This window comes from Poecilia reticulata, linkage group LG22 (assembly GCF_000633615.1).
Source record: "Poecilia reticulata strain Guanapo linkage group LG22, Guppy_female_1.0+MT, whole genome shotgun sequence".
Classification (NCBI taxonomy): domain Eukaryota; kingdom Metazoa; phylum Chordata; class Actinopteri; order Cyprinodontiformes; family Poeciliidae; genus Poecilia; species Poecilia reticulata.
The window spans coordinates 3,647,199-3,660,861 of NC_024352.1; the positions used below are offsets into that span (position 1 = coordinate 3,647,199).

Sequence of the window (13,663 nt, forward strand, 5' to 3'; positions counted from 1 at the left end):
TCCAAGCGAACAAAGCCACATACAATTTCATGAATAAATGTGCTCTTTCAGTGCCGATGGATGCCGATGTAACTTCCTTTCTGACGTCTTTTAAGAAACGTTGCGGTCTCGGGCTCACCTGTACCGTGAACGTGTGGAGCGGTGAGCGAGCAGGTCAGCCGTCTGCTCTGTTGATCCTCTGCATATCTCGTGCAGCATGTCATAGTCCGACATCATGTGACGGCACGTGAGGCCAAAGGTCTGGAGCTTTCTGCTCCAACTCATCCTGACTTCAGGAAAACGCTCAGAGCTTGGAGCAGTGTTCAGGATCAGCTTCACTTTAAGTGGCTGCAATCAAATCATTTGTCTGTGATTCCTTGAATAGCAAGTTCTGTGATTGTCCTAGTTGAGATGTTACACATTCAGTGGCTTGGAGAAAGTATTCACACTTGATTTTTTTTTTTCTACATTTTGCAACATCAAAATCTCAAATTCATAAGTAGAATATGATGCATTCTGATGAGGCAGATGACACCTTTCTGAAAACATTGTTTTTTATTAATGGTCTGGTGTGATATTTTCATTTTAAAAGTGATGTTTTCCTTTAGCCATAAGGGAAAATAATCATAATAAACCAAAATACATTCTTTCAAACATACATCTGTAATTTATGCGTTTCACTTAGTGATAAAGTTCCTGAAATAAATGGATTTTCCAATAATATTCTAGTTTATTGAACAGATCTGTAAAGCTGTATATAATTGTGAAGTTTTAAGTTGTTTTTAATGGATAAAATTTGAATATCATCCCTTTCCTAAAATATTGACCTTCCCAAAATATTGGAGAAAAACAGGTGGAGATTTTTTTTTCTTTTTTGCCCAAATCAATTTTTGGGGAAAAAAAACAAAATTATGATTTAGACAGTCATTATAGGAAGGTGATCCTTTGTGCTGTGCTGCTTTTATTCCGCCAACTCTAAATAAAATCCAGTCCAACCACTGGATTATTATTAGGGAGAAGTTCTTTAGACATTTACAGCAGGATTGGTTTATAAAACTAAAAACATCAAAGGACAAGTTTCTGAGTTTCAAAAGTTGAAAATGTTCACATTTAATTTTGAACCTCAGAAAATCTCAAAATGTCAAACCTCAAATTTCAGAAGTTATTTTCTAAAGAATTTCTGAGATTAATCTCAAAATTTGAGGGTTTCTTTGTTCCCAGCAGATTTCCAACTTTTCAAACTCAGAAATTTCAGTGTTTTTTCGAGAACATTTCTGAGATTGATTTCAAAAATTTGATGCGTTTTTCAGTGGAGATGTCCTCCTTCCATCCTCAATGGCCTTAATGTGCCGTCGTACCGTTTTCCATACTTCAAGCGTTTCAGTGGGACTTTAATATCTAGCACAAGCATCTGCTGCAGAGCTGCAAAGGAAAAAGTCAGGAAGCAAACAACGCACTTTAATAGTTGCACCTTTTATTATAAAAAATATGTACAAAGATGCTACAATGTTTTTTTTGATATAAAAATGCATACATTTTACAAAGATAATTACGTCTTTGAAGTTCTAGCTCCTATTCAGACTAGAGTGACATCCTTCAGGAGTGTTGTGGTAAGGTATTCAGCGTGTTGTAATACTGTATTTTAATCAATACATTTCATTTGCCTGAGTTCATGTTTTATTCACCATAAGAAGCAATTTGGGAAGAAAAAAAAAAAAAAAGAAAAAACGGTTTTTATTTTTCTACAGATTTGGAGAAATAACTGTTTGCATAATGGAATTTAAGGACATTTGAGTAGTTATACGGTCATTATGAAACATGACAGAGCTGCATAGTAACTTTATTATTAACCCGGTTATTATTGTTTTTTGTTTTTTTACTAATAGTCATAAAAATGAGGAATAAATAGGTACTGCATTTAAAACCGGGAAAAGAATTTTTTTTTTCTCGATAAATACAATTTCACCGGGCCTGGTGGTTGAATTGATACGTCAATATGGCATGTCTGTACCTAGATAAAATAAATACAATAAATAAACAATAAATTAGATGGGTTAACACAGAGGATTCCTCATTTGTAGCAACAAACGAGGAAAAAAAAAAAAAAAAAAAAGAAATATGGCTTCTCGATGCAGTTTTCCCCAGATGCTTTAGGAAAAAGAGAGAGAGAGGGAAAAAAAGCTGCTTCTTGCCATTATTGGGTCTGTATTAAAAGCGCAGCAGCCAAACTACTTCATTTGTCACTTGGATACTGTAAACTGAAAAAAGAAAAAAAAAAAACAGAAAAAAAACTCCTGAGCCACGTCTGGTTCGGTGGCTGGAAGTGAGTTCCTGCTCTGCGGTGAAGCTTCAGCAGAAATGAAAGAGCGGCGCGTCGACAGTCCACGGGAAGACACCGTCTCCAGTCCGGCTACATTAAAACCTTTAAAAACCGCTTGGGACAGAAAATAAGGATATCAAATGATGCTCGCAAAATCCCCCCTCCCACCCACCCACCCCCTGACCAACACCCCAGCAAGCTGTATAATGCAAAAAAATATATTTCTATATACACATACGTACATTTACATATAATCCATTCATAACTGCTCAAATCTCTAGGAAAATATGCATTGATTCATAGATTTGGATTTACAATTTGTTCTGTTTCGGTGCATGTAGTGTGGCGAGTTGTTCCTTGGTCCATGTAACAATAAATAGAGCTGGACGTAAAAAAAGGCAAGAGTCGGACCAGAAAGAGCTTGAACGAGATGGAAACGACAGGAAGTCAGAATGCATCGCGGTGTAGGTAATTATCTTTGCCTTCTCACAGACAGTCGCAGGTTTTGGACATTTCTTAACCCTCCCACGGTCTTAGCACGACGCACAAGAGGATGTTGGCGGTTGGAGAGAGGGGAAGGGAAGGGGAAAAAAGAAAAAAAACTCTCAAAAGCACACGCAGGGTCAGTGTGACCGCGCACAATGTAAAAAAAGCATGTGGCATCCAAATGACCCCGTCTGTTAAGACCGCGGGAGGGTTTGACAAAGCGGGACGCTAACTTTGCTCCCTGGTCATGTAAAAACCCAAAAGTCATTCACTCTGCAGTCTGAAAGCAGACCTTCTCCATGATTACCCCCTTCCCCTTCGCTCCCCACCTTGTTCCCAAAACCTGGAAGGATCTGTAACATCACCACCAACACGCACATTGTTCTGTGCATAGTCTGGGATCGCTTTCAGGACCCCACGATGATCTCCATGATGTGGTCCAGTTCGTTGAGGTCGGACCTGCAGGTGGTGCTGGAGCTCAGCGCCGTCGGCCCGTGAGAGGACAGGCTCTCCAGCAGGTCGTAAGGCCCCATTTTGGGGGTGCTCTGCATGCCCGTCAGCACCGTGTCCAGGTCGTAGTAGGACGGGTCCACGTCAGAGAACAGCTCCTCCAGCGCCGGGTCGGACGGCGGCGCTGGGTGCTTGATCTCAAAAGTCCCGAAGACCTGCTCCCCTGTCCTGGAGTCCGCTCTCAGGTGGTGCCGCTCGGCGTCCTCGCCTTCCGACGCGCACTCCTCGCTGTCCTCCTCCTCGTCCTCGTCGCAGTCGCCGTCCTCCTCGTCGTCCTCCCAGCAGGGCCCCATCCCAAACGGCCCCGCAAGGTAGGACGCTGAGGACAGCTGAGGTGAGACGGGCGACAGGGACGACATGGCGACCTCCGCCTCGGCGTCCCCGTCCATCACCACCTCCTCCGAGTGGTAGCCCTCCTCCAGCCCGGACACGGAGAAAGGTTTGGGGCTCTGGCTGGCCTGCGCCGCCGCCTCAGTCTGTCTGCACAGCACCTCAGTGGCCACCAAGCGGTCAGCGGGGCACTGGGCGGCTGCCAGGGCCTGGGTCATGATCTGCCATGTGCCGTCCTGGGTCATCTCCTCCTGGATCTGCCGCACTGTGTTGGCGATGAGCACTGAGCGGCACAGGTTGGGCTCCACCAGCATGTGGCAGAGCTGCAGCTTGATCAGCGACATGTCGAGCAGCGACTGCCGCTGCAGGCTGTAGGACGATGACAGTGTCCGGGCCGCGGCGGGGGACGGGGACGGGGCCGGGGCGGCTGAGGGGCCCTGATCACCGCCACCGCCGCCGCCACACACCGCCTCCTCTCCAGAGTCGGAGAACTTGCGCTTGGTGCCCTTCGGGAACATGATGTCTCTCTGCTGCGGGAAGGGAGGGAAGAAAACGCAGAGTGAGAACTACTGACAGGAACTCATTAGGGACAAATTCACAACCACAAAGTGTTTCAGAGTTGCACTAGCTAATATAAGTGAGGAGAAAACTGTGCTTTTCTCCTCACTTTGTGAGTCACAAAGTGAGGAGTCACACCTCTTGACTTTTTCACGCTTTATCATGTTACTGTCATAAACCTCAGAGTTTTAGTGGGATTTACTGGGAGCAGAACAGAACTGAACTGAAAACAATGCAGAAAAGTTTAAAAACTGTGCATTTGCATTCAGCACCACCAGTCAATACTTTCCCTCCAAATATAGCTGCAATTCTTTAGTGGTTCGTCTCGAACAACTTTGAAAATCTAGAGGGATGCACGACATCAACCTCAGATTCATCGTATCTGAAGTTCATGGTAATTTATTCTATGGTATCTTTATCTCTATCTGCCGATATTAACCATTTAAAATATTTGTATTGAACCAATAAATAAATCTGGGCCAATATTAATGACCGTTATTTAATTCCATTTGTTGCCGTCTGTGTCTGGAGGGGTGATGGAGGTTGGTGATGTCGCATTTGCTTGGTCGTGTGAAAGCAATAGTGATGCAGCAAAGGATTGTGGGGAGTTTAACTTAAGTGCTGAAATCAGCACTGTGGTTGTTTTTTTCAAGGTGTCAAAATGGTAGTGAAGTCTAAATCTAAAGTGTAAATATCAGTTATCGGGTCTAACGGCACTATTGATATCAGATACTGATATCGACCCAGATTGGACATCATCACATCCCTGATCTAGAGATCAACATTCTCTCTATTCCTTCTTCACAAAGTACTCTGACCTCCGTCAGACTGATTCATGAGCAAATTTGAACTCAAATTTTCAAACTTTTTTTGTTTAGATTTTGGTGTGGACTTTGACTAGGCCATTCTAAATCATGTATACTTCGATCTAAATCTAAACCATTCCACTGTAACTCGCTATGTTTACGGTTGTCCAGTCTCAAACTTTTTGCATTAGACTTTCCTCCAGGATTACCTTATATTATTAATCTTAATATAAGTTCAGCTATTTTAACTACTTCAGGTTCCATGAGAACATTAAAGGTCATCATTATAGTACAACTGGTCTATTAAATGTCACTGGTGAACTGAAGTGTCCATTTTGACAATGGAGTCAGTTTTTGTGTTTGACAGCTTGTAACATTAATTGTGGGGGGAAAAAAACATCACTCATTCTTGCAATAGCTTAAAATGTTGTGATAAAAGTTGAAAATCTAAAACTACATCCCACCCTGAATGCATCGCTTCTGCTGTAAAAAATAGTGGTGGCAGAGTAATGAAGCGTAGGGGAGACTGGTCAGAAAGAAAACCCTGTTAAAGGGGCGGTGTTATGCATTTTCCAGCCATATAATGACACATAGTGGCTTTTTTCCAGCATATCGCAAATGTTACTTTCAATTGTTATGAAAATGCTATATATATATATATTAAACTTGACTTAAAAGAAATATGACTTTGTATCTTGACGCCTTGAAATTGGGCCTCTGTCCCTTTAAGAAGCTCCTGTTCTTTCTGACACTTCAGGAAGTCATCACAACATGGCTTCTCCATTATGCTGCTTACAGCCATTCTTAGGGAGAAAAGTAGTTCATCTAAAACTCTGGAGCGATGGGTAAAAAGGCGGAGCTTTGTGAGAACAAGTATTCAGGCTCCCCCAAACGGTTGCCGTGGGAGATTCAAAAATTCCTCAAACACGCATGAAAGAATCAAAGCAACATTCTAGGTATGTTTTGATGAGGGAATAATAATAAAACATTATGTAAACCCCAAACACTGTCAATTTTACATAACACCAACCCTTTAAAGACTGCAAAAATTTTGAAACTGGAGTAGATTTTCATTTGGAAAACACTATTATTTTCATTCTATTTTACAATTTTGCCCTACTGTGAATTGCTCTTTCACATTAAATCCCAATAAAACTCTTTAAAAGGGGAAAAACCTGTAAAGTTCAAGGGGTGTGATTACTTTCATGAGCTACTGTAAGTGTCATGTAATTACTCAAATTAGTGACAGATGTAATGAGGTTAGAGTGGTGTAGTAATATCTGTGTGGACAGGAAGAAATCTGCTTAAAGCAGTTGTGACATTACAAATAACCTGCAACAAAAAAAAAGAAGCTGCAACTCTGAACTACAGTGATAAGTAAATGGTTGGGTTTGGGATTTCCTTAAAAGTTTGCTATACCTTTCCTGTTGAGAGGCACAGGCAATAGCAATGCAGCTCGGTCCCGGCTGCAGCGCTTCAAGTACTTTTGTATGCGCGACAAGCAGCTTTTGTTCAGCACCATTTCTGCCCATTTTAGGCCAGTCTGAAGCAAGACTCCTGCTGGGCGGAACAACCACACTTTTAACAGACCGCTGAGCCACCGAAAATAGCATGGTTACCGACTAAATGCGGACGCTGCATCAAAATAAGCACAGACTACAGAGAGCTTTGTCAGTAAACACAAACAGCACTCAGGTTACAAGTATCAGTGAAATGATACTGGTTCACATGGCAACCTGCGATCAAGACAAAAAAAAAAGGATATATCTGCTGATCAATATGGTGTGTCAAATCAGTAAAAAGACAGAACATGAAAAATAAAGACATTTGTAATTTATTGTATTACACACCACCATGACTCAAGTGATATTTACAAGGGGAATCAGGTTTCCAGGCCTACACACGCAAAGACTTTAAAACTAGTAGAACAAGATTTTCACTTTCTCTTCACTGAGGAGGGGGTGGAAAGGGAGAGAGAGAGACAGAGAGACAGAGAAAGAAAAAAAAAAGTCAACTTCCTTGTTGAAATACCACTTCAACACATTTTTTACAGGAAGAAATCCACACTGTCCAATAATAATTTTTAAAGAAGCCATCTGACATGATGGAATCAAACAGAAGGCTGAGCTCTGAGCTGCATTTTAGTTTTCCAGACTGAAAAACAGTGTCCAGCTGTGTCTCCTCTGTAAAAACCTGTGGGTAGGGCATTTAGGTCAATGAAGCCACTTGTGCTAATGTTCCATTCATTATATATTTTTTTTAAATAACCATAAAAAAACAACATATTTCTGAGTAAAATCGCATGTATTGATATAGAAAAAGAACAGCAGTTGAACTTTCTTTGGAAAGCAAAGTGAAACTAAAACGCTCTACAAACGCTCTCATGGTTAACAGTCACAACTCTGTGCCAGGCAGCACGCTCTTTCTTCCTTTAAATTTTAATTATAGGGTGCCATGATTCTGCTATTAAGCAAACACCTCAAATTAAAACAATATACAGGAAAATATGGAAATAGAGCCTAATTTCTACTCACAAACCACAAACTTTCACTCTAATTACACCAATAAAATGGATACACAGTATGAAAAACAATATCACTGTGTTTCTCTGATCAGGTGAGTGAGCCAAATCAGCAATATTTCAAGTTATAATTAGAGATGCACCCAGAAATCAGCTGGTGACTATAGCACTTTTTTTATTAGCTTTTCTGTAATCAATAGGTTATTTTCCAGTCAGAAACTCAAAAAATATTTTTTTTCCCTCCAAATCAGTGACCTCAACATACCTAAGCACAACCAGTTTGCACTAACAACTAGCCCCGTTTAGTCCGCTTTAATCAAACTCCAGTCCGTGAGCCTAGAAAGTCTGGTTCGTTTGGGGAGGTGTGAATGAGTGACCGACCTCTGATGCAGACCAAAAAAATGCTAACTTTGGTCTGCCTAAAAGCTTAGGTCTCAGTTTGGTTGAAGTGAACTCTGGTGCAGTTTGAATGCATATGTGAACGTCAAGCAGACCGGAGAACACTCCGCATGTGCTATAGCACAAGGCATTATGGGTAAATACAACTGAAACAAACAGGAAAAATGGCTTACAACCTCTAAAATTTGACACCACTCCATTTTTGTTTACATTTCACGAAGAAGGAAGTTGCGCGCTGTGTCTTCTTTAGAGGTTTTCATATTTGTTTCTTCAGTGGTTCCTGGTGCAGCGCCACCACAGGTGAGGAGGTGAACAGATTTTTCAAAGATTTGATTCGCTTGATGCAGTGAACAGCAGCAGCTGAAAATGTAACAAATGCCGCAGTTTTGGTCCTCAATCAAACTAAGTCTACCGGACTGTAGAGGGGACACACTTACTCTGGGGAAAGAATGCCAATATTAGTTATTTTCAATATTAGTGAAGCGTTCAAAAACTAAATAAGGAGCACAGATGTAAAAGGATTCAGAAAATTATTTTTGTCTGTCACCTGCGTTTTATATTTAGTAATGGTAACCACAATATGGCAACATACGATGCTAAAGTATGCCTAAAGTATTAACTCAAAATCTCTCTCTCTCTCTCACTCACACACACACACACACACACACACACACACACAGGGGGATGTCACTGCTGCTGCCGATATAAATAATTAATGCTGGCACATGGCAAGAAGGTATAGCTCTTAAAGAGAACTGCACGAAGCTTTAAAAAAAAACAATCAGAATTCAGCCACAGCTCTGATTGGTGCATCTCTAGTTATAATCTATTTACATCAATGGCTCCAACGTACAGAGAAAAGCCTTTTGACTCCTTCCTTGCCTAAAATGACATTTCCTGGCAATAGACAAGATTAGGATAAAAGTCATTTAAAAAGATAACCAGAGAGCTAAAACACAAACAGTGAGAAAATAATCATAGACGTGTTAGCAAAATATGGCAACAATGTGTGTGAGAAATTAAAACAGAAATCAAAGACAGCTAGGAAGCCAAGTTGCTGAAATTGCCAATGACTTCTAAAATGCACTTCCGATGGTTTGTACCACATTAAATCAGTCCCACATGTATCACTGTTAAAACTCTCAGCTATCAGTTTCTATTGCTAACACTACCTTGGTAACTGACAATTAAATCCCTCCGACTAGCTAAATTTGACTTTTTGATATATTTTGGATTTTTATCTGTATAATTCTCAAATGGTCCTAATGCCAAAGCAACTCAATAAAAATTGCCCTCGCTTTTTATAAAGATTACATAAATATTAAATTGTGTTGTAAAGAAACCTGTTTAAAAAAGTCTAGATTCTTATTATCAAAAAGTTTAGTTTAGCGACGAAAGCAAATTGAAGCAGATGCTAACTTAGTGCTAGCACAGGCTAACTGTTAGCTAGGCACAGTACTGTTGGAGTCTTTACTCATGCATAGTCAGTAAGAGCGTGATGTCAGCAAGATGGATGACGTCTTTATTATATTATTCGTCTTTCACACTACCATAATCAGAGCTACTTCCTGTCTTACTTCAAAATAAGAGTCCTAACTCTCGGGGTGAAGTTTAAGGCACTGACTTTGAAACTGGGGGGTTTTGATAATAGCTTTAATTAAAACAGCAACTAGATTGCACTTTGCGCTAGATTGCATTTTAATATCACAAGATGACATGGGAGAAGACATACATATAGCCTTATTTTGTTGTTCTAATACAACAAATTCAGAAAAATATCAAATACTCATGAAATTTTGTTTTCTGCGCCCCGACTGCAAATCAAAAATGATAAAAATTTGACCAGCCAACACAGGTGTTTTAATGCAGATTTTCTTTATTTTTAATTAGAGCTAAACTGTTAGAGAAATTAAATTGTTTCTTCAATGTAAAATATTAAATTGAACACAGAGTATTTGTTTTTTAATTGAAATAACTTTTATTCAAATCGGACTTTGGTATCCTCGAAGCAGTTTTAACTCATTTATTAGACTTAGTTAAACAAATTAAGTTTGTATTACTTTTAGTACAACTCAGAATGGACTAAATTTTACAGTATTTCAATCGAAAACAAAATATTTAAATTTCGGAGCCTTCATTGCATTAAACGAGAAAAACCCTTTAAGTTATGGAGCTATAATGATTTACACCTCCCATTCAGGACTACTTTTATTTTTTAAATTAAATACTGATTGCTAATCGCTGGTGTCTTGGCAGCAACATTTATGGTGTCCAAACTCTTTTATGGTATTTAAATTTGCAGTTCATTAAGAGGATTTTACCACCGAGGATACTGAAAGCAAAACTGGTAAATACATTTCCAGACAAACTTATTATGTTAAATATATTTCTCGTACAAAGAAAAACCACAAAGCAATTGCACATATTAGTTTTTTTTAATCTCTACCTCTGTTACATTGAATAGCCTCCACTACAAATGCCTAATTTGGGTGGCTAAGATCAAGATAATTTACATGACAGTTTCATTAAGTTATTTTAGTACCATCTTCATATAAGTGATATACAACTGAAGTTACTTCACACAAGATTTGAACTGTTTAACCCTAAAATGGAGACTTGTATAGCACTCCCGCTGTATCAGGAACTTGTTTGAACAACACATATAGCGCTTGATTTTGATCATAGCAGCTCAGTGATGCTTGGATTTGTCACCAACAGCATTATACGGCTTAGAATATAAACACTAAAGTGTTTGTCGTCTACCGCTTTGGGGCCAAACAAAATACAGCCTCGCTTTACGTCAATGGCTCCTCGCGCGGCCCATCCCCCACCTCACTCTGAAAAACCAGCACTTTCATATACCGCTGTATCGCTTGAATAAACGAGATTTTGAATACGACAGCTAAAGTGCTTTCTCATTTCCCTGCCAACTACATGTTGTTTTCTTAACGAATAACCGAATAAAAGCCCGTAGAGGCTAATATAGGAACATTTGAGAGCTGTTGGCCGTGACTGCCGCATGCTTTGTCTTTCCAGCATCAGAGCCACCGAGCGACAATGAGGCCATTTTGCGCTGGGAGCTAACAGCCGGCTAGCTAGCCTACGGTTCTGAACCGGGCTCACGGAGTGCTTCCAAGCTAACTGTTCGCTCACATCGTAAACAAGTTATCTACACCGAGCTGTGAAATTCTTGGTTTACGCTAGTTCCATTTCGCAAATAAACGCTCCAAAGCACAACGCTAGGAAGCGGAAAGCTAATGAGCTAAAAGCGCCCACCCACCCATCCTCCTCGGTCCTTCCTCCTTTCTGGCCGAAAACAAGAGTTTTCGCCGCGACTGGGCTGTAAAGTTCCTAAAAAATAACAGCCGTTCACCCCAGTGCCTGCTTAAAAACACCGCTGCCGGTGGTCGGGTAGCCGTACTCACCTCGTGTTTGTGTTATTTTATTCCCGTCTCGGTCATAGGATCGACGGCAGAGAAAGCGGAGATCAGGTTCAGATGAGATCATTCATGCCACGGCTTCAAAAACTGAAGTACCTCCGTCCTGCTGCTGCTGCTGCTGCTGCGGAGCGGACGGCAGGAGGGAGAGAAAGGAGGGGGAGGGGAGCCGACAAAAGCCAGCCATATGCCTGGGATTCCTCTCTAATGATTTCTCCCTGCTTTTCTCCTGGACTGACGCTTTTAACAAACAATCGAAAGCCGACTGTTATTTTTTTTGTTTTGTGTAGTGTAGTGTTTAAAGCCATGTATTGAGTCATTTTAGCTGCCTTTGCTCATTTGAATCCTTTTCCACCGCGATTGTAACCACTTAACATTTAGCAAACATTAGTGAAGAACCGTACATATGTCATGTACGTTTGTAAGTTACAACATATTTTTTCCCGGTAAACGTATTCACACCCCCGAAGTTTTCTACGTTTCATTATAACTATAAGTACAAAGTAGTAAGTAATTTTAAATGAAAAAGAAAAGCACGAGATTATCCCTTTTGTAACAATTGAAAACATGAAAACGTGTCGTGCATTTATTTTCATACCCCAATATTCTGATACCACTAAATTAATCCAGTTTATTCAATTGCTTTCAGAAGTAGTCCACCACTTTGGTCGCATGGAGCACTGTTCACCTCTTCAAACTCAATTGAAAGAAAAGTACAACAAATCTATATTATAACCAGTGGTGGAGAAAGTACTCAAAAAATTTACTTAAGTAAAAGTACAAATACACAGACAAAAATGTACTCAAGTAAAAGTCAAAGTACCACATTAACATTTTACTTAAGTAAAAGTTAAAAAGTACTGTTTTTTAAAAATACTTAAGTATTAAAAGTAAAAGTACTTGCTGAATGCATTGCCTAATCACTAATATCATTAAGTGTACTGATATGCCACAGATAAAGCATGTGTTTATTGCGTTTATTCTGTAACATAGTTTAGACTTAGATATATGATTCTATGCATCATAATTTCAGGGATGGAAACATCTCGTCTCCTGTCCTAACATAACATGAACTTCACTTTTTTTTGCCACACATTTATTTTGAAAGAAATCCAACTGGCAGAGGAGGACATGGAACCAAGGAGCCACGTAGCAGAGTTGTAGTCTGGACCACTGAACCCAAGACCAAATCAAAACCAGCACCCCGTGCTACATGACAATAAAATTTAGTGCACCTATCAAAACTGCTTCTCAAATTGATCTGAAAGATTCACTTTCCCACCTAGATATTAAATACTTAGAGCTGAAATAAATTTAACCAGTGACAATTCAAACTCTTCTTCATTCTGTTTTGCTTTCATCTCTGTGCCACAATCCACAGAGGTCTCCTGCCATCCCTAAAAAAATAACACCCTGGGCGGTTGCCCATATTGCCAATGTCAGAAATAATAATTGTCTGCACCATTAAACATAGCAATTAACAAAGCTCAACTATGAACACTGTCCAAGGCCCAATAAGCAAGAAGTAGGAGCAGGAGGAAGTAGAACCAAGCAGGAGGAGCACCGTGACTGTTCTCATCCTCCCTCCTGCTGCAACGTCTGCCACCATGACAGGTGACGAAAACAAAGAGCAATGAGCATGCTCTGTGTTCCTACGTTCTTGTTTTATTTATTCAACAATTAAATATAAATATATTTTAATGAAATAAAATAGCTACTGCAGTGTACGCAGAGCATTACAAGAACAAAGAACGGCTCTCAGTGAGGCTTCAGTACTATAGGACTTAGTCAAGATCCGTCCAGAAGAATCGGATCGTCCATGAATGTCATATTACAATATTGCACTTTGGTCACAGTGTTGTCCCATATCTGCGACATGTCAGTCATCGCAGATGCAACATGTCCATCCATCCATCCATCCATCCATCCATCCATCCATCCATTTTCTTCCGCTTATCCGGTGTCGGGTCGCGGGGGCAGCAGCTTCAGAAGGGAGGCCCAGACTTCCCTCTCCCCAGCCACTTCTTCCAGCTCCTCCGGGGGAATCCCAAGGCGTTCCCAGGCCAGCCGAGAGACGTAATCTCTCCAGCGTGTCCTGGGTCTTCCCCGAGGCCTCCTCCCGGTGGGACGTGCCCGGAACACCTCACCAGGGAGGCGTCCAGGACGCATCCTTACCAGATGCCCGAGCCACCTCAACTGGCTCCTCTCGACGTGGAGGAGCAGCGGCTCTACTCTGAGTCCCTCCCGGATGACCGAGCTTCTCACCCTATCTCTAAGGAGAGTCCAGCCACCCTGCGGAGGAAACCCATTTCGGCCG

At 40.8% G+C, this 13,663-nt stretch overlaps 1 protein-coding gene across 5 annotated transcripts; it reads right to left on the reverse strand.

Moving 5' to 3' along the window:
* Window positions 1–1,433: 1,433 nt before the first annotated feature.
* On the reverse strand, window positions 1,434–11,569 carry cdca4 (cell division cycle associated 4). 5 transcript variants are annotated; one of them, XM_017302598.1, is made up of 3 exons: window positions 11,335–11,569; window positions 6,409–6,546; window positions 1,434–4,155 (listed from the first exon to the last, which is right to left on the reverse strand). In XM_017302598.1, exon 3 carries the CDS (start codon window positions 4,141–4,143, stop codon window positions 3,193–3,195), a length of 951 nt encoding a protein of 316 aa, XP_017158087.1. In that variant the 5' UTR covers window positions 4,144–4,155; window positions 6,409–6,546; window positions 11,335–11,569; the 3' UTR covers window positions 1,434–3,192. The 5 variants fall into 5 exon arrangements, with proteins under 5 accessions (XP_017158087.1, XP_017158089.1, XP_017158085.1 ...); XM_017302600.1 differs by lacking the exon at window positions 6,409–6,546 and having other exon boundaries at window positions 1,434–4,152; XM_017302596.1 differs by lacking the exon at window positions 6,409–6,546 and having other exon boundaries at window positions 11,335–11,566.
* Window positions 11,570–13,663: the final 2,094 nt, after the last annotated feature.